Source organism: Mustela nigripes, chromosome 17 (genome assembly GCF_022355385.1).
Source record: "Mustela nigripes isolate SB6536 chromosome 17, MUSNIG.SB6536, whole genome shotgun sequence".
Classification (NCBI taxonomy): Eukaryota; Metazoa; Chordata; class Mammalia; order Carnivora; family Mustelidae; genus Mustela; species Mustela nigripes.
This window is the reverse complement of record NC_081573.1, coordinates 24,670,523-24,695,002: the sequence shown is the minus strand read 5'-3', so window position 1 is coordinate 24,695,002 and position 24,480 is coordinate 24,670,523. Positions and strand designations below refer to the sequence as shown.

Here is a 24,480-nt window from a genome sequence, read left to right as displayed (position 1 = left end):
AATTGAACATGAACATTTTTAGTACATTTTTTACTAAACATTCATACAAATGCTACATGGCAGTATCTTGGGAAAAAGAAAAAAACTCTGAAACATGTATAACACTATGACATGGAGTAAGACACCAAAAAGACTTATACACAGAGATATTAGTCCTATCATTTCAATTGAGGAAGGCAAAGTCTGGTTTAAATTATTCATTATTCACATAGTAGAAAGCAGTGGTTCTCAAACTTCTTGGTCTGAGTTTTTCAGAGTTCTTCTTTGAGTTATGTCTACCAATATTACTCTATTTGAAATTAAAACAAAAACTTAATAGTTCTAATTAATTCATTTTTTAAAAAGATTTTATTTATTTATTTGACAGAAATCACAAGTAGGCAGAGAGACAGGCAGAGAGAGGGGGGGGGAAGCAGACTTCCTGCTGAGCAGAGGCTCGATCCCAGAACCCTGGGATCATGACCTGAGCTGAAGGCAAAGGCTTTATTTAACCCACTGAGCCACCTAGACGCCCCTAATTAATTCATTTTAAAATAAAAATAAACCCATTATAAGTTAACATAACTTGTATTGTATGAAAAAATAACTATTTTCCAAAATAAAAAATTAGTTAAGAGTGGTATTGCTTTAAGATTTTTTCAGATCTCTAATATCTGGCATAATAGTGAGACAGAAGATTCTTTTGTCTCTCTTTGCATTCAGTTTTTTATTGTTTTGGTTGAAATACATGGAAAAAATTTAACCTCTCACAGATGTGTAGTAAAAAACAGGACTATTTCATTTCCTATTCAGATAATTAATACTATACCAAAACTGAACATGTGGCAGTTACTTAAAGGTTACTTGTAATTTGGAATTTGAAACCATTATCAGTGAATTTTCCCTACTGTTCCATTACCCACTGGTTATTTAGTAGTCTGTTATTTAACTTCCACACATTTGTGAACTTATATTTACTGAGGCATGTTTTATGGTCTACTATATGGATCCCCCCTGGAGAACATTCTTTGTGTGCTTGATAAGAATACGCATTTCTGCTGGAGGTGCGTGCAGTGTTCTATATAAGATTAAGTCATCTGTTTCCTTGTTGATCTTCTGCCTCATTGTTCTATACATTAATGAAACTGGTATACTAATAATTATAATCATATCCAACCATTATTGTTGAATTATTTCTTTGTCCCATAAATTCTTTATGTATTTTGGAATTTTATTTTTAGGTGCATTTGTAATTCTTTTTGTGTTTTTGCTTTTGTTTTTTTTTTAAGATTTTATTTATTTGACAGAGAGAGAGGGAGAGACCACAAGCAAGCAGAAAGGCAGGCGGCGGGGGGATACAAGCTCCTTGCTGAGCAGAGAGCCCCATGCGGGGCTCGATTTCAGGACTCTAAGACCATGACCTGAGCCAAAGGCAGAGGCTTAACCCACTGAGCCACCCAGGCGCCCCAGCATTTGTAATTCTTACATATTCTTGATTGATTGGCCCTTTTATCATTATAGAATGTCCTTTTTGTCTCTAGTAACAATTTTTATCTTAAAGTGTATGTAACAATTTTTGTCTGATATTAGTATGGCCATTCCAGCTCTCATTTGGTTACTATTTTAATGGTATATCGTTTCCATGCTTTTACTTTCAACCTATTTGTTGTCTTTGAATTTAAAGCATATCTTTTGTAGAAAGCATATAGTTAAATCATATTGTTCTGTCCATTCTGCTGATTTCTGCCTTGTGACAGCACTGTTTTAATCCATTTACATTTAGTATAATTATTGATAAGGGAGGTTTCTGTCTGCCTTTTTTTTTTTAAGATTTATTTATTTATTTATTCTGTCTGCTATTTTTTTTTCTCTATGTCTTGTGTCTTTTTTATTTCCTCTGTTCCACCATTATTGCTTTCTTTTGTGTTACATGTTTTCTAGGATATGATCTTAATTCCCTACTTTCTTATACTCTATTTTTTAAAAGTTACTTTCTTAGTGGTTTCTTGGAGAATTGGTTTCTATCTTAGAAACAGTCTAGTTCATATTAACAGCAACTTAATGTTAGTAGCATAAAGTAACTTACTCCAGTATACCTCAGTTTACACCCCCCTCTTTTGCACTTCTGTTGTCATATAAATTATATCCTCATGTATTAAGTTCCTGATAACATTTTTTTTTAATTTTTGTTTTATGCATGTTTTAGATTAGAAAGGGGGGAAAGCTACCAAAAAAATATTTATGCCATCAGGTGTATTTACTTATACTTACCTTTCTAGTACTTTTTTTGTGTGTGGATTTGAGTTACTGTCTAGTGGACTTTTCAGTTCAGCCAGAAGAACTCCCTTTAGTATTTCCTGCTAGGTGTGTTAATAACCAATTCTTTCAGTTTTTACTTCACAGGTTGTTGATTTCCCTTTCATTCTTGAAGGATATTTTTTGCTGATTTTAGACTTCTCGGCTGACAGTGTTTTTCTTTCACATTTTAAATATATATCATCCTACACCCTCTGGCCTCCTTGGTTTCTGATGAGAAATCAACTGTTATCTTATCAAGAATCCCTTGTACATAATGGGCTATCTCTTGCTGCATTTAAAATCCTTTGACTTTCAACTGTTTGACTATGCTGTGTTCAGTGAGGTTTGACTGTGATGTATTCTGTCTCTCTGTCTACTTGTGATCTCTGCCTGTCAAATAAATACATAAAATCTTAAAAAAAAATTTATTTATTTATTTGACAGAGATCACAAGTAGGCAAAGAAGCAGAGAGAGGAGGAAGCAGGCTCCCTGCTGAGCAGAAAACCCAGTGCGGTGCTCGATCCCAGGACCCTGGGATCATGACCTGTCCCGACCTGAGCTAAAGGCAGAGGCTTTAAACTACTGAGCCACCCAGGCACCCCATCTTGGGGACAATTTCTATTGACACCTTTTTTTCCCTATGTATGAACCAAACTTTCCTGTCTGTGTCATAATTTTTTGTTAAAAACCAGATATTTTATAATAATAATGTATTAATCCTAGAAATCTCTCCCCTGGATTTGTTTTTGTTGCTGCTGTTTGTTGTTGCTGCTATTTTTCCAGTGATTTTCCTGGACTAATACTTTAAAATCTCTGTTCTCTACTGTGTGTAGCCACTGAAGTCCCTACTCAAGTTAGCCTAATGGTCAGATGAGACTGGACAGATGTTTCCTTAATGAGACATGAGATGAGAAGTTAGGGCCTTTTCAGGTCTTTTGTCTGGAAACAGTGTTGTACAAGTATGTGGCCTTCCAGATCTCCAGGAATATGGCAGTGTTTCAAAGCCCTTTGAACATCTCATTCACACTTTTCCTTTTAAGATTTGTTCAACCTCTCATTAGCCCAAACTAATATCAAATAAACAATTGCTAGTGATTGTTTTTAACAAATGTACTAGCTTGATAAGGCTGTCCACACAGAACAAGCTCTCAGTCTTGCCAAATAAAGGTAAATACTAAGAACAGAGTTTGTCAGAAAGCAGCCAGACACATCAAATAGTGACAATGCTCTGGGGATGGGGCTTTGATGAGCTCCTAACCTGTTCTGCCAAACCATCCATTAGCTGCTAGGCTTTTCATTTTCACAGCTAATGTAGTTGCAGAGCTATTGGCTTTCAAGGCTACTTTGGAGCTAAGGAAAAGGTTATAGGAATAGGGCAAATTAAAATGCAGCAAAGTACTATTTTTACTGATATACAGCTCTCTTCTTGAAGAGATACTCCTCATATTCTTGAAAACCTTCTGGTAATTTCCAGAGTTCTGAAAAAAAAGTTTGATAGGTTTTTCTTTGCCAATGTTCTCATTACTTTTGTGAAGAAGATTTTTTGAAGTCCTTACTGTACCATTCCAGAAAAGATTCTCCCCTACTCTATTACATTAAAAGCCATTGGTCTGTCTTGATTTCTGAATGTTCTTTTACCTGTGCATGGTTTAGTAACATCATGCTTTGAATTACTTGGGAAATATTGGTTTACTGAGTTATGCAGATCTTCCCAATATTAACATGTTTCATTATATACTTTTTTTAAATCACACTTGTTAATATCACTGCTGATCTCATCAGAAAAGTTTTTAATATGTCAGGCTCACAGTGTGGAACACAGGTTTTCTAAAATTCCAATTTTCATTTAGAATAAGCTCAAATTTTATCATACCCACAAATACTATCAGTAATTTTCCTAAAAGTAACAGACTCACTTTGTTATTTTCAAGAAAATGTTGGGTAAATTGAAATACCCAAATCTGAATAACAGTAGTTTAGTGCCACTGCTGATTATCTGCACTTTCCACAGTGGGGTTTTGAGACTTCCAGGGTCCTTGCACCACACACTGAGAACTACTATGTGGAGGAATTGAATCTGGATTTCTAGATCTTGTCTTTAAATATCAAAGTGGCCGGCCCATGGTGAGAAATGAACTGCAGCTTTAAGACTTATGATAGAGACATGCTGATAACTGATTTTTTAAATGAATATAAGACAAGAGAGAAAACTCGCCTAAGTAAATCTGTAAAATAAGATACTGTGGATAATACTATGAAATTCTTCAAGTGTGAAATACAAAAAATAGTCAAGAATACATTTGGGAAAGTTCACTGAAAATACTGCTTATAGATCAAGATTCCAATCTTCCAGTACATAGACTAGACTATGGGTAATAAAGTAAATTTGAGGTTGTAACACAGTGATAAATATGGCTTCATAAATATTATTTCAAGCCTCACTAGAATGAGACAAGTTTAAAGAAACAAACGTAGGGGAGATTAAATAATTTCTGTTAAGAAGTGTGTACCCCATTAGCAATGTTTTTTGCTAAGCATGCGAAGCAACATTCATTTGGTAGATATAAACTGGTATTATCACTTTAGATTTTAAAAAAATGGTACTACTTGTGATGAGCACCTGGTGTTGTATGGAAATGTTGAATCACTACATTGTACAACTGAAACTAATATTATATACTGTATGTTAGCAAACTGGAATTTAAGTTAAAATTTTAAAAAATAATAATGAAATAGCTACCTACCAACATGGAGGATAAAAAGAAAACAAAAAACAGAATGAACAATTGAATATCTTTTTAAAGAGTATTAGAGTCTCTAATTCCCTCCTTGCCTCAGCTCAGTGAATGACTTCCATGCCTTTTCTCACCCCAGCAGAAGTCTGGGGTTTCATTCCCGGGGAAGGTTGCTGAACTGCAGAATGCCAGAGACAACCTAACCCAAATCTTTTTTTTTTTTTTTTTAAGATTTTATTTATTTATTTGATAGATCACAAGTAGGCAGAGAGGCAGTCAGAGAGAGAGAGGGAAGCAGGCTCCCCGCCGAGCAGAGAGCCCGATGTGGGACTCGATCCCAGGGCCTTGAGATCATTACCCGAGCCGAAGGCAGAGCCTTAACCCACTGAGCCACCCGGGGCCCCCAACCTAACCCAAATCTTAACCCTACCTCTAACCCTAACCCTTAGCCCCTAACCCCTAAACCTAACCCTGTGTGAATGTCTCTGAACTGCAAGATATCAGGCACATGCCCTAACTCTGGCTCTAATTCTAACCCAATTGGCTGGGGGGTGGCGAGGGAACATGGTGTGTGAGTGTGCACACACATGCATGCAATGAAATATTACTCAGCCATAAAAAATGAAATTGCCATTTGCAATGACATGGAGCTAAAGAGTATTACGGTAAGCAAATAAGTCAGTCAGAAAAAGACAAATACCATATGATTTCACTCGTATGTGGAATTTAAGAAACAAAGCAAAGGAGCAAAGTATGGGGAAAGGGAATGGAAAAGGCAAACCAAGAATCCACACTCTTAACTGCAGAGAACAAGCTGATGGTTGCCAAAGCGGAGGTAGGTGGGGGAATGGATGAAACAGGTTTGGGGGATTAAGGAGTATACTTCTCATGATGAACACTGGGTGATGTATGGAAGTGTTCAGTCACTATATTGTATGCCAAAAACTAATATTACATGGTTAACTCACTGGAATTTGAATAGAAACTTTAAAAAATTGACACTACCTAGTACACTTGAACATACATATTTATATATCCTTTGACTTTACAATTCTACTTCTGGCTACATAACTCCTGACAAACATCAGCACTTGTGCATCAGGTGACATACATGAGAATGCCATGTTTATCATGGCAAAAGAAAAATGGAAACAAGTGTCAATCAATAATAGAATGAAAAATATTTATGCTATAACCATACAATGGCATACTCTGTGTCAATGAAAATGAACTATACAGCTACATGCGTACTCATGGATGTGTCTCAAAAAATCTATTTTAAAAAACAAGTCACAGAAAGATACATACAGTATGGTTCCATTTACATAAAAATTAAAATAGGCATAAGCAAATATATTTTAACATTTTGCATAAATGATAAAACTGTACAGGAAAAAGAATAATTGTATGAAGAAGATAGTTTAACTTCTATGCAACTATCTGTAGTTGCCTTAAAACTGTTCGTATCTAGGGGCGCCTGGGTGGCTCAGTGGGTTAAAGCCTCTGCCTTCTCCTCAGGTCATGATCCCAGCATCCTGGGATCAAGCCCTGCATGGGGCTCTCTGCTAAGCAGGGAGCCTGCTTCCACCTCTCTCTCTATCTGCCTGCCTCTCTTCCTGCTTGTGATCTCTGCCTGTCAAATAAATAAATAAAATCTTAAAAAAAATTTTTTTAATATTCACATTTATGTGATGAAGAAGAGATAATAGTGGATCTTAGAAATATATAATAAAATTAATGAACTTTGTAAATGCAATTAACAAATCATTTAAAGCTAATTGTATACATTTAAAGTGTTTCTACTAACAGAGGTTTTCTTTTTATTAACAGGTTGTCTATTTATGGAAATGTTCTCTAAGTACTACCAATTATTAATAATTATATATACAAGAGTGTTTTACTTTATTTGTAATAGATTTTCCTAAAACTTCAAATGATTTGCTTACTTTCCTAGACTTTACTATTCCTTTTTTATTGCAGCCCTTTGGAGTAAATCAGCCTGGACCTTATATCATGTATACAACTGTAGATGCAAATGGATATCTGAAAAATGGTTCAGGTAAGACAAGATACAATACACAAAAACACCTTTAATCAGTATATTGGCAAGGTAAGCTGAATGACAAAAATCATCATCATGTTTCACATGCTTTATAAAATCTTCACTTTTTCTATTATACTCCCTGCATATCAGTAGATTACAAAAAGGTCCTCATGACAAATATATTAACATTCCTTCCTCATATATCCTTATTGTGATAGAGCCAAATCATTATCCTTATTTTTCAGTTGAAGTTAACAGAGAGATTTGGAGAAATTACCAAGTTATCTTGTGCAAAGTATGAAGTGGTGAATTAGTTAACAAAGCTATTTTTAGAAGTAAAAATTAGGAATCCAGTCTACGACTTAGACTAATTTTAGCTTTTTCATATGTGGAATAGAAACTAGAATGTTACATAGAGGCTTTTTAATAAGTGACTATAAAGAAAAACTTCTAGTCATATACCTGAATAAATAATAAAGGGAAATGCAATCAAAACAAATAATAAGACTAAACAAAGGATATCTGCTTTTGACAGATAGCCAGCTGACTGAGATGAGGTCCAAATCACAGTAGATAGAACTGTTCTAATTTCAACTAAGTAAGAAAAGGAACCCTAACATATCAGTAGGCTTCTTTGAGATTCCTAGAGTCCTAATCATGAAGAAATATAAACAGAGTTACTGTTACTCCTCCACTTTTATGCACTAAGAAAACAAAAAAAAGAAAGAATTTATTATATGGCTGTTCTCATTTTATATAATGGCCTAACATAAATATACCAGAGTAAATTTCCTTTTTGTCTAACTGTACATATTTAAGACTCTCAATCATACTACTACTTCAGCACAGAAACACTCCATAAAACAAAAGCTGTTTAATTAAATTCAAGAAGAAATTGACAGGCACAACTAAAATCAAACACTTTAATATACCATTGTTAATCAAGGAAACTTAAATAAGGATAAGAGAATTTGAACAAGTTACTTATTTTTTTTCTTTTTTTACTTATGTATGTTTTAATTCAGGTACATATCAAACTACAAAAAAGTTTATGGGACTGGCTGTTTTTATCTTTTATCGGTTAATTTTTTTTAAGATTTTATTTATTTATTTGACAGACAGAGATCACAACTAAGCAGAGAGGCTGGAAGAGGGCAGGGGAGCAGGCTCCCTGCTGAGCAGAGAGCCTGATGTGGGGCTCAATTCTAGGACCCTGGGATCATGACCTGAGCCGAAGGCCACTGAGCCACCCAGGCGCCCCTATTGGTTAATTATTTTTGAGTTTTGGCGGTAGAAAATTTCACTGCCAAGTAAGGTGTTCCAGAACACAGGAAAAAAATATGAAGCTACTTATTTAATGAAATAAGCACAACTTTGGCAAGGCCAGCATACTGAAAAACAAAAATTCACTGGTCAATTATTAATGAAAAATGCTAACTAAAATACTAACAGTTTTAATTCATCTATTTTTTGAAAGAATTGCTTATTTAACATCATCAAGTAGGTAGTTAACCCCGAATGCACTAAATGGTTTAAAATGGGGAAAAACTGGGGCGCCTGGGTGGCTCAGTGGGTTAAGCCGCTGCCTTCGGCTCAGGTCATGATCTCAGGGTCCAGGGATCGAGTCCTGCGTCGGGCTCTCTGCTCAGCAGGGAGCCTGCTTCCCTTCCTCTCTCTCTCTGTCTGCCTCTCTGCCTACTTGTGATCTCTTTCTCTCTGTCGAATAAATAAATAAATAAATCTTTAAAATGGGGAAAAACTCTTCATTATCCTAACAGTAGATCAAAAAAAATTTAAAGACCCATCTTCCTCTTTTTTTTTTTTCATGCAATGATATATAAATTTTTCCATGTATGTTTATATAGGCAATTTATTTGGGGATCATTTTGTATATTGATACAGTAACTACTCTGGACATGCCACTGTTATTTTTCTTTTCTTCAATATAATATTATAATATAACAGTAAAATCTTTGCACATATATTTTTGTGCAATTAAATGAATAATTCTCACTCCGTAGAAAAAAAGCTAGAAGGATATTCATCAAATTGTTAACATTTATCTTGGGGATGCAAGATATTAAGAGATTCACTACCTACTAGACACATTAATTACTTACTACTTTTAATCCTTTTAAATATAATTTTTTTAAAAATAAATTTTACAACAAATAAAATTATTTTAAAATATTATTCTTAAGTTAGATGTGGAGAATGTTTTTTAACTCTGTGAATGTTGATTCATTCAAAAATATATATTTAATGAATCTCTACTACAAACAGGCACTGATACCTGGTAGAATATCTTACTATGTGCTAAAAAGTCATTCAGGAGGGCGCCTGGGTGGCTCAGTTAGTTAAGCAACTGCCTTTGGCTCAGGTCATGATCCCAGAGTACTGGGATCGAGTCCCTCATCAGGCTCCCAGCTCCTTGGGGAATCTACTTCACCCTCTAACCTTTTCCTCTCTCATGCTCTCTCTCACTGTCTCTCTCTCAAATGAATAAATAAAATCTTTACAAAATAAATAAGTAAATAAAATAAAAACTTATTCATTAATATTCAGTACCCATTGCTGTTTTTAAGTGAATATATATTTCCTTAGCATGATTTCTTTTAGTCTATCCCAAAATAGTAATGGAACATTGGGTCTGTTCTTACTAAATTAAATATTTAAGAGTAATTAATTTTTTCCTTGAATTGGGGAAGGAATTTATGAGCATAAAAGAAAGAAGAAAATATCTACAGAAAAGATGAATGCAGTTGAATGCATAAATCAAATGAGTGCATAAACTTTCATGGCAAAAAATCATAAAACTAAAAGGCATTAGCAATCTTGGAAACTCTAAATGTCCAGTAGAGAAATAATTAATAAATTATGCCATTTTATAATAATAATTTCCAGCCTATGACATATTTTAAAATAATTTTTGATTCAACAAACAGATATTTATGATATAATATTTGGCAGGGAGGCACATCCACATGTATAATCCAAATTACATGTGTCTTTTTATAAGTGTGCCTATGTGTAGGAAAAATAGAAAAACAAAAATGACACACAAATGTTACCATGATTATCTCTTGGTTGTGGGATTTTCCTCTCTGTATTACTACACCGATCATATATTGCCTTTAAGAAATTAAGTAATAGGGGCACCTAGGTGGCTCAGTGGGTTAAGCCTCTGCCTTCAGCTCAGGTCATGATCTCAGGGTACTGGGTTCGAGCCCCACATCGGGCTCTCTGCTCAGCAGGGAGCCTGCCTCCTCTCTCTCTGCCTGCCTCTCTGCCTACTTGTGATCTCTCTCTGTGTGTCAAATAAATAAAATCTTTTAAAGAAAAGAAAGAAATTAAGTAATAAATAATATTAAATATTTTAAATATTTCAAGCATGTGCTACATTTCATGCATAAATATATGTTCTAAATAGGGAAGTAGTGCTTAATTCAATTGATTCAGGAAGTACTCTTACGAAACCCCCCTCCAAATCTCAAAGGGTGAAAATTCATTGTTTAAATGCTAAGCATGTTGAAGTCTACAGAAATATTGCTTGTTTAAACTACACATACCTTCCAACCCACCTAGTCCCACTAGAGAACTTTCTGCTGTAGAAAGAGAATGACCACATATATGTACTTGAGAAGCTGCAACTCTGGTTTTCTTATAAAGTAACTAAGGTCAGTACTTATTAGTGGGATAAAACTAATTTGGTGTGGCTTATGACAAGGACTTTTTATTTAATAGAATGAAAGAGAACAATAGAAAATACCAGAGTATTTTCTCTGACCACATAGTAATGTTAAGTATTTATTGTCGGTGTAAAAAGTATAAAAGCCACAGCCAGAGACAATAATGTGCCTTAGAATTATTCAAAAAAAAAAAAAAAAAAGACCTGCCTTAATCATACTTTTGCTTCCAGGGATCTTAGCATGGTTAATCAAATACTCTGTGATCTTTCTCCACTACCTAGCTCTGTCTGAATAGCCAAATCTTGTTAAAGAGTTACATTACAGAGTACTCATTAATTTTTTAAATAACAATAGCTTCTGTAAGAGATTACAAAAATTAAACTACATTTATCATGACAATTTTAAGAGCTAAACAACTCTGGTTTGGAATCTAGGATTTTGTTTACTGGTCTTGTAAATTAGCCAGAGATCTGCAATGCTCAAATTCCTTCAACAATATTTAATGAAAACTTAGTAGATTAGAGCATGGTAGCAAAATTGTATAAACTAATAAGTTGTTGGTCATTTGTGAATAATAGCATTATTAGACCTAAGAATTTTTTTTTTACTCCTTAAGTTACTTATTTAGTCCTGCTCTTTAAATCTAAAAGGAAATAACTTTCCCTTTAGTCCTCTGTGTTTACTATTTATTAACATGTCTGAGAAAAACATAATAACACTTACCTTCTATGCACACTCATCATGTGCCTCAAATATAAGAGCAGTTAAAATGTATGTTATACTGACAATACAGCATCTCAGAGGGCAAAGAAGCATTTGTAATATCAAAATTCACATTGATGAATTCATAGTCACATTAGATTATTATTCATATTCACATTATGTTATTGATGAAGATGATTTATTATAACACATAAGCACATTGTCTTTCTATAATGTTAATTTATCACCCTTCAGATTTTTCCATTTGAACCAATAATTGTCACATCTTCCAATGTCAGAAACATTTTATCCTTCATGTTCATTCCTTACATATATATTTTCTGAAATTATCTTCAAAGTATAGTCATGTTCCATTTATCCACATGTAATTATCCATAAAAGAATATTTTTAATCCCAAATCACTTTATTTTAACCACTAATCACATTTTAAATTGTCAAACTCATAGCTCAGCCAAAAATTTTAGTTTAAGCAATACTTAACTAAACAGTTACATTTTGTGTCAAAAATCATAATTCATAACAGAAAATGGAAAGAGTTGTTATGGCTTCCTGGAAATTCACAACATTCTTCTCTGAAAGAATGAATTTTTGTAAGAAGAGTCATTCCCTTTCCTTAATCTCCCATTAACTAAAGATCTGATAGGAATAGCCAAGCTGACAGAGATAAGGAGGGGGACTTGGCTAGTGATGATGCTTTTCTTTCACCAGAATGAGAAAAAAGAAAGAGGTGTGGGAAGATATGGAATATCTATAAGCAATAACTGAAATACCCACTTGATATAATTATAAAAATTGAGTGACTGAATAATGAAATACATAGAGTCTGTGAAACTGTAAGAAAGTTTGCAAACTATTCAACTGTTCAGCTATTAGAAATCCCATCTTTGAAAATGCAGATGAGTCAAAGTCATACTCTAGAAGAAAAAAAAAAGAAAGAAAGAAAGAAAGAAACCCATAAATTGTAGTGTCAACAAAAACAAAAGTTTTGCCTCCTGAAATTCTGTCTACAGGCTGATTTCTAGTATAGTCTTATAGTCAATACAGATCCTAATACCAAAGGAAAAACCACCTAACAGCTTTGGAAACAGAAAGTGGGAGAAAGAATATACTTTGTCTATTCTATGGTCTTTGCTAGCAGATGTTTTGCAATCCCACAGTTGTTATAAGTAATCCAACAAACTACGTCTACTGTGCACATAGATTTGGTACAAAAGAATTTGATTAAATTCTCATTCATTACTCAGTAATACCACTGATGTATTCCTTCTCACTGCTTTAGTCTTACTTAAAGACTTAACTATTTTCAATTTTCATGTTATCCTCCAGCCTCAGTTGTACACAATACAAACCATGGAAAGCTACTATGTGCTGCAATAAAGGTTGAAATTCACAAATATATCATGTATACAATGCTGTAATATAGGAAATAATACACGTTGAACTCGGGAATGAAATAAAGTTCTTGAGATGATTTTCTTACACGTGCTTAAATAAAACATTGCCAGTGCAACGAATTATTTACTGTAAGTTGAGTCTAAAATTGAAACAGAAAACTGCTTGAAAACACTAGATTCTGCTTCTTCTTAATTTTTCACCACTCCTTACCTTAAACTCAGTATGAGTTAAAATCAACTAAGTAAATTTAAAGAAGAGATGAGCTGATTTAATTATAAATATAACAATTTACTCAAGTATTTCCTTCTTTAGGCTAGCTCTACCTGACACAAATTCTAAATTGTTATTCTCTCATGTGCTTTTTCTGTTACTAGTCTGGACTTTCCAGACCATGAATACAACAGGAGAATTAAAGGCCACAAAAAACAAATACATGATATAGACCAGTAATGAGCTTGTACCCACTCAACATAACACCTCATCGCTCCTCATACTACTCCCACAAAGACCTAAGTCACGGATCAATATTTTCTCATCTTTCCATAATCTCTGACATTGCTCATTCCAAATTTAGATAACACTTATCTGAACAGTTTGTTCTCAGTAACATCAGAGATTAGCTTCTATAGACTGTTGAAATCTCTTAGAAATCTTGTAGAAATTCATCTTTCTAAAGCACAAGTCTAGGGTACCTGGGTGGCTCAGTCATTAAGCATCTGCCTTCAGCTCAAATCATGATCCCAGCGTCCTGGGATCAAGCCTCACATTGGGCTCCCTGCTTGGCCGGAGGCCTGCTTCTCCCTCTCCCACCTCCCCTACTTGTGTTCCCACTCTCACTGTGTCTCTCTCTATCAAATAAATAAAATCTTTTAAAAAATAGTAATAGGGGCACCTTGGCAGCTCAGTGGGTTAAGCCTCTGCCTTCAGCTCAGGTCATGATCTCAGGGTCCTGGGATCGAGCCCCGCATTGGGCTCTCTGCTCAGCGGGGAGCCTGTTTCCCTCCCTCTCTCTGCCTCTCTACCTACTTGTGATCTCTGTCTGTCAAATAAATAAATAAAGTCTTTTTTTAAAAAAAATAGTAATAAATAAATAAAGCGCAAGTCTTTTTATATCCCTAAATAACTTCCTACTGCCTGAATTGCTCATCCTGCTTTCTTTTGTAATTGAGTGACAGGAAAAGAGTCTGCTGTCCCAGTGATTCTAACACACTGCTTAATGTTTGCTCCTGAGGGACATCATCATTATTTTTTATGTCCTTAGAATTTGAGGATACTCCTAAGTAATAATATTAGCCAACAGTTATTAGTACTTACTCTGACCAGGCACAGTGCAGAGTATTGTACATGGATGGCCTCATTTATAACATTAGGTGTAAAATTTCCTGTCAGCTATATATATTTCATCAAGTTTTTGAAACTTAAATACATGAGAATTTAAAAAGCACTCTAGTATCATAATAGTACATATATTGATACATAAGGAAGAATAGAAAATTTCTCAATTAAAACAAGGAAAACTTATGACCCTGGCATTCTGCTCTTGCATTTCTTTCTTCCTTGATTTAATGAACATAGATTTCTATTTTCCTAGTACAGTCTGAAGAAGATAATAGATAAACCTTGAAACTGTTAGACTTTCTAACATTCTTCATTTAAGACCAAAGAAATTACATTTTCAACAATTAAGACTACATTTAAATTCAGACATTTTAATTAAAGAATTAAAATGATTAAATGAAAATGTATGAACAGATTATTTTATTAAATGTATCATTTTGACTATATTGCTCTTGGTATCCTTAAAGCTCGTCCATGTAAGCAGAAATACTTTTTAAAGTATTTCAGTAATACATAGTATGGCCAGTTTTACTGTAAAAAACAGAAATAACAGTTTAGTTATATTCAAAGTTTAGAAACAAAATACTCACTCATTGGCTGAACACTGAGAACCAAATAGTATGCCCTGCCAAATGTTTTCATGTGGTTATTGTTATTCTTTTATGTTAAAGTAGGCAATAGGAAGTACTTATTCTTTAATCAATAAATATTTTAGAATTTCTGTTAGTGGAATCTGAATAATTTAATAGATTAGATAGAATGGTTATTCATTATTAAAAGCTAAATTATCTTTTTCACCTAAGAAGATATCACTTACTACACTCAAGTACTTTATGGAAGGAGATATTAGTGGTCTGAAGGACTTCTTTGAATTGAAAACAGAAAGAAAACAATTCCATAACATTGGTAGACTTGGGCTTACTTCTCAGAGTCAATAACTAAATATTAAGAACAAAAAAGATACAGATTCAAACCTTGCAATGATTTTTTTTAATATGTCTGCTATTGCTTCACAAGCTAATTGATATTCCTTAATGTTCTTCTAGCACTAATTCTTCTCATTCTCTACCCTGTGAATGAGTAGTTATTTCAAAGGCTGCTATGCAGTTGTAACTATTAAATGAAATATAATAGAAAGCACTTAGATACAGGTATTGCCTCGGGCAGAAATCTTAAATCATGTGGCAGTGCTCAACAACAGAAACAAAAATAGTTCAAAATGGACTAAAACTTGGATAGATAATTCTCTAAAAATATATATATACCAGTAATTAATAATACATGGAAAGGGGGGCACCTGGCCTGCTCAGTCAGGCAGGAAGGGCATTGATGTAGTTGGGAGCTGAAAGAATGTGGAGGACTGTGGAAGGGACATAGCCGATTCAAAGAAGGGAAAGAAACAGATCCTCACACCAAGCACTCCAGGCATGGGGAACCCACATGAAGAATACTAATCCCCATAACATATGGCTTTGAAAACCAGGGGAGCATAATTTCATAAATTCTTGTAGTGAGCAGGGCTTAACATCTAGAAATTTAAAAATCAGCCCGTTCAGCTCTGGCAGAGCCAGAAGGGCAATGGGAAATTGAGTCTCCCTTGAAGAGAGAACACAAACAATCCAAGGAGATATAGCATAGAAGCAAGTTTGAAAAAATGCCAGAAGTATAAAGGAGGAAGATTTGTTTACTAATCTCAGAGCTTGAGCTAGAGGGGCAGGTCATGATCTCAGGATCATGGGATCAAGCCCCACATGGGGCTCTGTGCTCAGAACAAAGTTAGCTTGATATACTTTCCCTCTGCCCCCCCACCCGGCCCATGGATACACTCACTCTCTGTCTCTCTGTCTCTCTCTCTCTCAAATAAATAAACAAATCTTAAGGTGACCCCTACCTCTGGGAGGAAAGATACCACACATACCATTCCAACTGCAGCCCAAGCAGTGGCTGGAGCAGACAGGCTTTGACTACAGGCCCTGCCTACCACCCAAAGCTTCTCAGAGTACAACACATGGAAAGTTCTGGGCAGTTTTCTGCTACTGAATCTCTGGCAAACACCTGCTGTGACTCAACTCAAGCCCAAGGAAACCCCAAATTGACCCACTAAAAACACAGGGATCAAAACCTGTGCAGGGGCAAAAACAAACAAACACTAAAGACGACTGGACTGAAAGCAAATGTATCTCAGCTACAACAGTAGGGGGTACACAACACACACAGTAGTACACACCTCTGAAGTGCCAGGTTCTGGTGAACAAGGGACATTGCAATGCAGGGCATTACAGGATTTCTTCTACATAAGGCCACTGCTTTCAAGAGCAGGAGATGTAGCTGACTTTGCTAACACATAAACACAGAGAATTGAACCAAATAAGGAGACATAAGAATATATCCCAGATGAAAAAACAGGACAAAAATCATAGCAAGAGACCTGAACAAAATGGAGGTAAGTTATATGCCTGATAGATAATTTAAAGTAATGTCTTAAAGATAACTCTCTGAACTTGAGAAAAGAGTGGAGGGCCTCAGTGAGACCCTTAACAGAGAGATTTTTTTTAAAAAAATGAAAAAGAACCAATCAAAGATGAAGAACTCAAGAACTGAAATGAACAATACACTACACGGAATAAAAGAGAAGAATGGATCAGTGATCTAGAGGACAGAGTAGTGGAAAGCAAGCAAGCTGAACAGGAGAGAGAAAAAATAATAATAAATTAAAATAGACTTAGGGAACTCCGAGACATCACAGAGTAATAACATTCACAAAAGGAGAAGAGAAAGGAAAGGGGACAGAAAATGTATTTGAAGAAATAATAGCTGAAAACTTCCTGAATCTGGGGAAAGAAGCAAATGCATATCCATAAGACAGAGTGCCCCCAACAAAATCAACCCAAGAACATCCCCACTAAGACATACAGTAGTTAAAATGGTAAAGAGTGGCTAAAAAGAGAGAATTTTAAAAGCACAAAGGGGAAAGAAAACAGTTACAAGGCAAACCACATAAGTCTATCAGCTGATTTTACAACAGAAATTTTGCAGGCCAAAGGGAGTAGCATGATATATTAAAAGTGCTGAGAGAAAAATCCAGCAAGGGATTTCCAGACAAACAAAAGTTAAAGGAATTTTAACAACTAAACCAGCTCTACAAAAAAATGTTAAAGGGTACTCTTTAAGTGGGAAGGAAAGTAGGAGTAAGAAAAGTAAAGGAAGCACAAAAGCAGTAAAATCAACTATATAAAAATCAGCCAAAGATTTTACAGAATAAAAAAATCTAGAGTATGCCACCATATACCTAAAACTTAGGGGGAGAGGAGTAGAAAATGGATTCGAATGTAAGTGACCACTAACTTAATATAGTATGATACATACGAAAGGTGTTATAGACAAACCTAATGGTAACCACAAATCAAAACCAGGGATATGCAAAAAAAAATACAGAGAAAGGAATCCAAGTATATCACTAAAGAAAACCAACAAACCATGAGAGAAGAGGGCAAGAGAAAAAAAGAACACAGAAGAACTGCAAGAACAACCATTAAACAGATAACAAAATAGCAATAAGTACGTACTTATCAATAATTGGTTTAATGTAAATGGACTAAACGCTCCAAAAGACATAGGGTGACAGAAAGTATAAAAAAGCAAGACCCCAAAAAAAAAAAAAAGGCAAGACCCATCTATGCACTTCCTACAAGATACTTAATACAGACCTAAAGACATGTGAAGATTGAAAGTGAAGGGATGGAAGAGCATTTATCATGCAAATGAAAGTGAAAATAAAGCCAGGGCAGCAATACTTAGACAAAGCAGATTCAAAAAGATTGAAGTCATACCATACATCTTTTCTAACCACAGCACTATGAAACTGGAAATTGACCACAAGAAAAAAATCTAAAAGAACACAAATGCATGGAGGTTAAATAACATGCTAATAAACAATGAATGGGTCAACCAAGAAATAAAAGAGGAAATCAAAAATACATGGAGAGAAATGAAATTAAAACACAGTAGTCCAATCTTTGGATGCAGCGAAAGCTCTTCTAAGAGGGAAGTTTATAGCAATACAGACCTACGTCTAGAAACAAGAAAAATCTTAAATAAACAACCCAACATTAACATAGGAGCTAGAAAAAAAAGATAAAACCCAAAATTAGTAGAAGGAAAGAAATAATAAATATTAAAGCAGAATAAGAATAAGCAAAATAAAAACTAAAAATAAAATAGAATATCAATGAAAACCAGGAACTGGTACTTCAAAAAGATCAACAAAATGATAAACATTTAGCCATAATCATCAAAAATATAGAAGAGGGGGGACTCAAATAAAATCAGAAATTTAAAAGAAGAAATAACAACAAATACCACAGAAATACAAAGGATTATAATAGAATATTATGAAAAGTTATGTAACAAACTGGACAACCTAGAAGAAATAGATAAATTCCTAGAAACCTATAACCTCCCAAATCTGAAAAAGGAAGATACAGAAAATTTGAACAGACCGATTACCAGCAATGAAATTGAATCAGTATTCAAAACTCCCAACAAACAGAAGTCCATGAACAGAAGCTTCACAGGTAAATTCTACCAAACATTTAAAGAAGAGTTAATCCTTGTTCTCAATCTATTCCCAAAAAAGAAGGGGTAGGGAAGCTTCCAAAATCATTCTCTGAGGACAGGATTACTCTGACACCAAAACCAGATAAAGGCACTACAAAAAAAAAAGATCTACAGTCCAATATCTTTAATGAACATAGATGCAAAAATCCTCAACAAAAGGAGTGCCTCAGTGGTTCAGTCAGTTAAGCATCTGCCTTTGACTCAAGTCATGATCCAGGGCTCCTTTGATCAAGCCCCACATTAGGCTCCCTATTCCATGGGAGGCCTGCTTTTCTCTCTCTCTCTCTCTCTCTCTCTCTCTCTCAAATAAATAAATTTTTTACTAAATTTTAAATCCTCCACAAAATATTAGTGAACTGAATCTAACAAGACATTAAAAAATCATAAACCACAATGAAGTGGGATCTATTCCTGTGGTCCAAGGATGGTTTAATATTCAAACTCAATCAGTGTGACCTGTCACATCATCAAGAAAAAGAATAAAAACCATGTGATCATTTCAGTAGATGCAGAAAAAGGATTTGACAAAGTACAACATCCATTCATGATAAAGGCCCTCAACAAAGTATAGGGTTAGAGGGAATATACCTCAACATAATAAAGGCCATATATGAACACCCTACAATAAACATCATACTCAGTGGGGGAAAAACAGAACATTTTCCCCTAAGATTAGGAACAAGAAAAGGATGTGCACTCTCCCCACTTTTATTCAACATAGTACTGGAAATTCTAGGCACACCAATAAGATAAGAAAAAGAAAAGCCATCCAAATTAGTAAGGAAGAAGTGAAATTTTCACTATTTGCAGATGACTTGATACTATATATAGAAAACCCTCAAGACTCCACCAAAAAACTACTAAAGTTGATAAATCAATTCACTAAGGTCACACAGTGCAGAATCAGTGTACAGAAATCTGTTGCATTTCCATTCACTAATGATGAAGTCAAAGAGAAATTAAGAATACAACCCCGTTGGGGTGCCTGGGTGGCCTGGTGGGTTGAGTCCCTGCCTTCGGTTCAGGTCGTGATCCCAAGGTCCTGGGATCGAGCCCTGCATTGGGCTCTCTGCTCAGTAGGGAGCCTGCTTCCCCCTCTCTCTTTGCCTGCCTCTCTGCCTACTTGTGATCTCTCTCTCTGTCAAACAAATGAATAAAATCTTGAAAAAAATATAATTCCATTTATAATTTCACCAAAAATAATAAAATTGCTAGGAATAAACTTAAGGAGATAAAAGACCTGTACTCTGGAAACTATAAAACACTAGTGAAAGAAATTGGATATGACACAAACAAGTGGAAAGATAATCCATGCTCATGGATTGGAAGAACTAATATTGTTAAAATGTCCATACTATCCAATGCATTCCACAGATGTAATGCAACCCCTATCAAAATACCAACAGCATTTTTCACAGAACTACAACAAAGAATCCTAAAATTTGGAATCACAAAAGACCCCAAATAGCCAAAGCAATCTTCAAAAAGAAGAATAAAATTGGAGGTATCATAATTCCAGATTTCAAGATACACTACTTACTACAAACCTGTAGTGTTCTAAATAGTATGGTACTAGCACAAAAATAGACATATAAGCCAATGAAAGAAAATACAGAGCCCAGAAATAAACTCACAATTATATGGTCAATTAATCTTCTACAAAGGCGGCAAGAATATGTAATGGGGAAGACAGTCTCTTCAACAAATGCTGTTGAGAAAACTGGACAGCAACATGCAAAAGAATGAAACTGGACCACTTACTTTCACTGTAAACAAAAATAAACTCAAATTGGATTAAGGACCTAAATTTGAGGCCTAAAACCAAAAAAATCCTAGAAGAGAGCATAGGCAGTAATTTCTGATGTTGGCCATAGCAACATTTTTCTTGAGATGTCTCTTGAGGCAAGGAAAACAAAAACAAAAATAAACTATTGGGACTCTGTCAAAATAAAAACTGGACAGCAAAGGAAACAGTCTTCTGTGATGTGCATTTTACCACAAATAAAAAAAAAAATTAAAAGCCCTAAGAAAATATTTGAGGATCTTTCTGAGAAAACTCTGTTGTCACATTTAAAAATGTAATTGTTTAACACATAAATCATTAGCCTTTTCATTCCCAGTAAAATGTTATCGTGACTTTTGACAGCTAAAGCCTGTCAATTGCACCTATACCAACCCTACCAAAGATTCACCCATACCAACCAGCTGCCATCACAAAAATTTCACAACTACTAATTTATGGTCTCGCGGACTGAAAGTCTGGCAGCCATTAGTTCCCTTAGCCATTCCAGCAGGCACTTTAAAACTATGTTACTTTACAAATTCAGTCTTTTCTAAGGTATATATCATCATCTTTGTCCCCCTAAACCACTACGACTAAGAGTCAACAAATTCAATAATTTAGCAAATTGTACTTTGATAGCTTCTAGTTTGTTCACATCTGTTTATACTTCTATTACAGCTTTTTTATTTCTTTACTTTTTTGACTGTTCTTAAAGGAGGTATGCACGCACTCATTGCTTATGCCAAGTAGTGTAAAAGTACAGTAAAGTTTAATGATAACTGACAGGGAGAGAAACAACAGAATGCCTGGCCCCTGGTCCTCTCACTGTCTTGCAGTAAGACAAACCTGAATCAACTGTAATGGGATGCACCATGGAGAATGCTCCAAGAGAAGATAAAATATCCAAGAAATGTATTTTATACAAATGTTAGAAGAAAATGAGTAATGTCTAGATGAAAAGAGAATTTCCTGGTTAAGGATAATGACCTTGTTTGAAAGGAAGAGCTAAGAGCTGGAGCTGGAACTAATCTTCAATTATTAGCTTGTCCTTTTATTTATCAAACTCAGACCTGCTGAGCCAGTTCCTTGCAGTCAAAAGTCAAAAGGTAGGAGAAAATGAACCCAGGACCATCCAGATTTGCCTCTCCTCTATCTTCCCCTTAAATTATAAGCTCTTCAATTTTCAAATCTTTTCCTGACTCATCTTTCTGTTTGCAGTGCCAAAAGTGTCTGGCAAATAACATTATTTAGATAAGCAGATAGAAAGAGGGAATCCTAACTAAATATTCATGAGTTTTATAATATTTGTGAATTTTATAGACTACGTCAGAATTTCTCAAATTACCACTATTAACACTGTGGGCCACATAATTTTTTGTTGTGAGTGTTGTTCTGTTTATTATAGGATGCTTAGCAGCCTCTCTGGCCTCTGTCCATTAAGTGCCACTATCACCCTCCAATCATAACAATCAAAAATGTCTCCAAAGAACAACAAAGTAAGAAGAATAACACTTTTCAATTTAAAGCTGTATTATAAAGTTATACTATACCATAAAAACCAATATTATAAAGCTATAATATACCATAATGTAATACATATATTATATATATAATATACCATAAAACCTATATTATGAAGTTATGATATACCATAAAGATGTAGTATATTATAGTATAATATACCATAAAAAAACATAAAACTAGAAGGAAACAGGAAGAAAGCTTTGTCATGGGTCTTGGAAATGATTTTTTGAGTATGACACTTAAAGTACAAGCAACAAGATTAAAATTAAACAAAATAAAAGTAGGACTGCATCAAACTAAAAAGCTTCTGCACATCAAAAGAAGTGATCAACAAATGAAAAGAATGGGAATGGGAAAAAAATATTTGCAAGCCATGTATCTGTTAAGATATCAGAATGGGAAAAAAATAATTGCAAACCATTTATCTGCTAAGGGGTTATTATCCAAATTATAAAAAGAATTCATACAACTCAATAACAAAATAACAAGTAGCCCAATTTAAATATGGACAATGAACCTGAACAGACATTTTTCAATAAAAACTATACTAATGGCCAACAGGTACATGACTAATCACCAAGAAATGCAAATCAAAACCACAGTGAGCTATCACCTCATGCCTGTTAAAATGGCCATCATCAAAATGATAAGAGATAACAAATGTTGGTAAGTATATAGAGAAAAGGGACACCTTTTGCTTTGTTGGTAGCACTGTAAATTGGTATAACCACTATGAAAAACAGTGTAGAGCCTCCTCGAAAAAATTAAAAGTAGAACTACTATATGATCCAGCAGTTCCACTTCTGGAAATGCCTGAAGGAAATTAAAACACTATGTCAAAGAGATATTTGCTCCCTATGTTTATAGCAGCATTATTTACAGTAGCCAAGACGTGGGAACAACCTAAGTGTCCATCAACAGGTAATGGATAAAGAAGTTGTGGTATGTGTGTATATATACATACATACACACACTCACACATAATTAAATATTATTCAGCCATAAAAAAGAAGGAAATACATCATTTGTGACAACACAGATGGACCTTGATGGCGTTATGCTAAGTGAAGTAAGTCAGACAGAAAGACAAACAACAACAAAAAATAAAACCTCCTGGGAAAAGAGGTTAGATTTATAGTTACCAGGCTTGGGGGAGGGAGAAGTGAAGGAATGTGGTCAAAATGTGTACAAACTTCCTGTCATAATTAAGTGCTAGGGATGTAATTTACAACATGATGACTATAACACTGCTGTAGGGTATATTTGAAAGTTGTTAAGAGATTAGATCCTAAGAGTTCACATCACAACAAAAACCTTTTTCTTATCTTTTTCTTTTTGTATCTATTTGAGATGATAGATGTTAACTGAACTTACTGTGGTAATCATTTCACAATTTATGTAAGTCAGATTATTATGCTATATACCTTATATGTATCCTGTATCAATTATATCTTAATAAAACTGAGGGAATTGGAGGAAATGTCTCCAGACATGATCTCTCTACCTAGTGCCCAGCGTTTTTAGTTATATTTAGCAGGAGGAATTGGGAAGTATAGAGCTACTGTAGTATCTTCCCAGAAGGGAAAGATCAGCCTGAGTGATTTTGATCCAGAAGGAATGGGAGAAATTTACTGGCCTGTAAGTTTTGCACTTGTAAGTTTGACTGTACCAGTTCCTGTTGCCACCATTGAGGTTTAGTTTCTCAATTAAGGAATGGCATGAGAGATACAGGAGGTGGGATCAGGGTAGGGGATGTACAATAGCCTCAAACTTGTATGTCTTAATCTTACTTTGATAACACAACAGACTTGTTTTCTACAGTATCTTTCACTTTTTAAGCTTCTGGAATAAAAGTAAATACAGTCATCTGTCAAGTAAAACTTAATTTATATAATGCTACCAAGCAATTTGTTTATTGGTTCTTTTGTCTCATTCATGTATTTGAGAGGCAGAACCTGGTAATATATAAGAGTAATGTATCATGGAGCCAAAAATGAAGGAATTTCTGATTAATGAGCTATAATACTCAGATGTTACAGTGTTTGATTAGTTTCATCTGAAATCCACCAATTGTGTAAAGGACTGTTTGGGATTACAATTAATTAGTCTTGTTTTATTATGCACAGTACTGAAAAATGCATCTGGTTTATTTTCTAGGATGTACTTTCAAAGCAGAATGTTTTAACATCATCATCCTTACATAATTATATTAACTCAGTAAGGTAGAAAAGATTAAATGAGCATAGTACAATTTCTAGGTACTTACCTCGGATGAAAACCAAATATCTTTATGTGTGTGTGTGTGTGTGTGTGTGTGTGTACCTCTATCCATTGATACTTATGACAATATAGT

The 24,480-nt window shown here is 34.5% G+C and overlaps 1 protein-coding gene across 1 annotated transcript in view; it reads left to right on the top strand.

Moving 5' to 3' along the window:
* ITFG1 (integrin alpha FG-GAP repeat containing 1) overlaps nt 1-24,480 on the top strand; it is a 310,112-nt gene that overhangs the window by 251,169 nt on the left and 34,463 nt on the right. Inside the window, exon 14 of the mRNA XM_059383282.1 lies at nt 6,994-7,072. Within this exon, the coding sequence (XP_059239265.1) occupies nt 6,994-7,072 (79 nt within the window). The remainder of the gene's footprint in view (nt 1-6,993; nt 7,073-24,480) is intronic.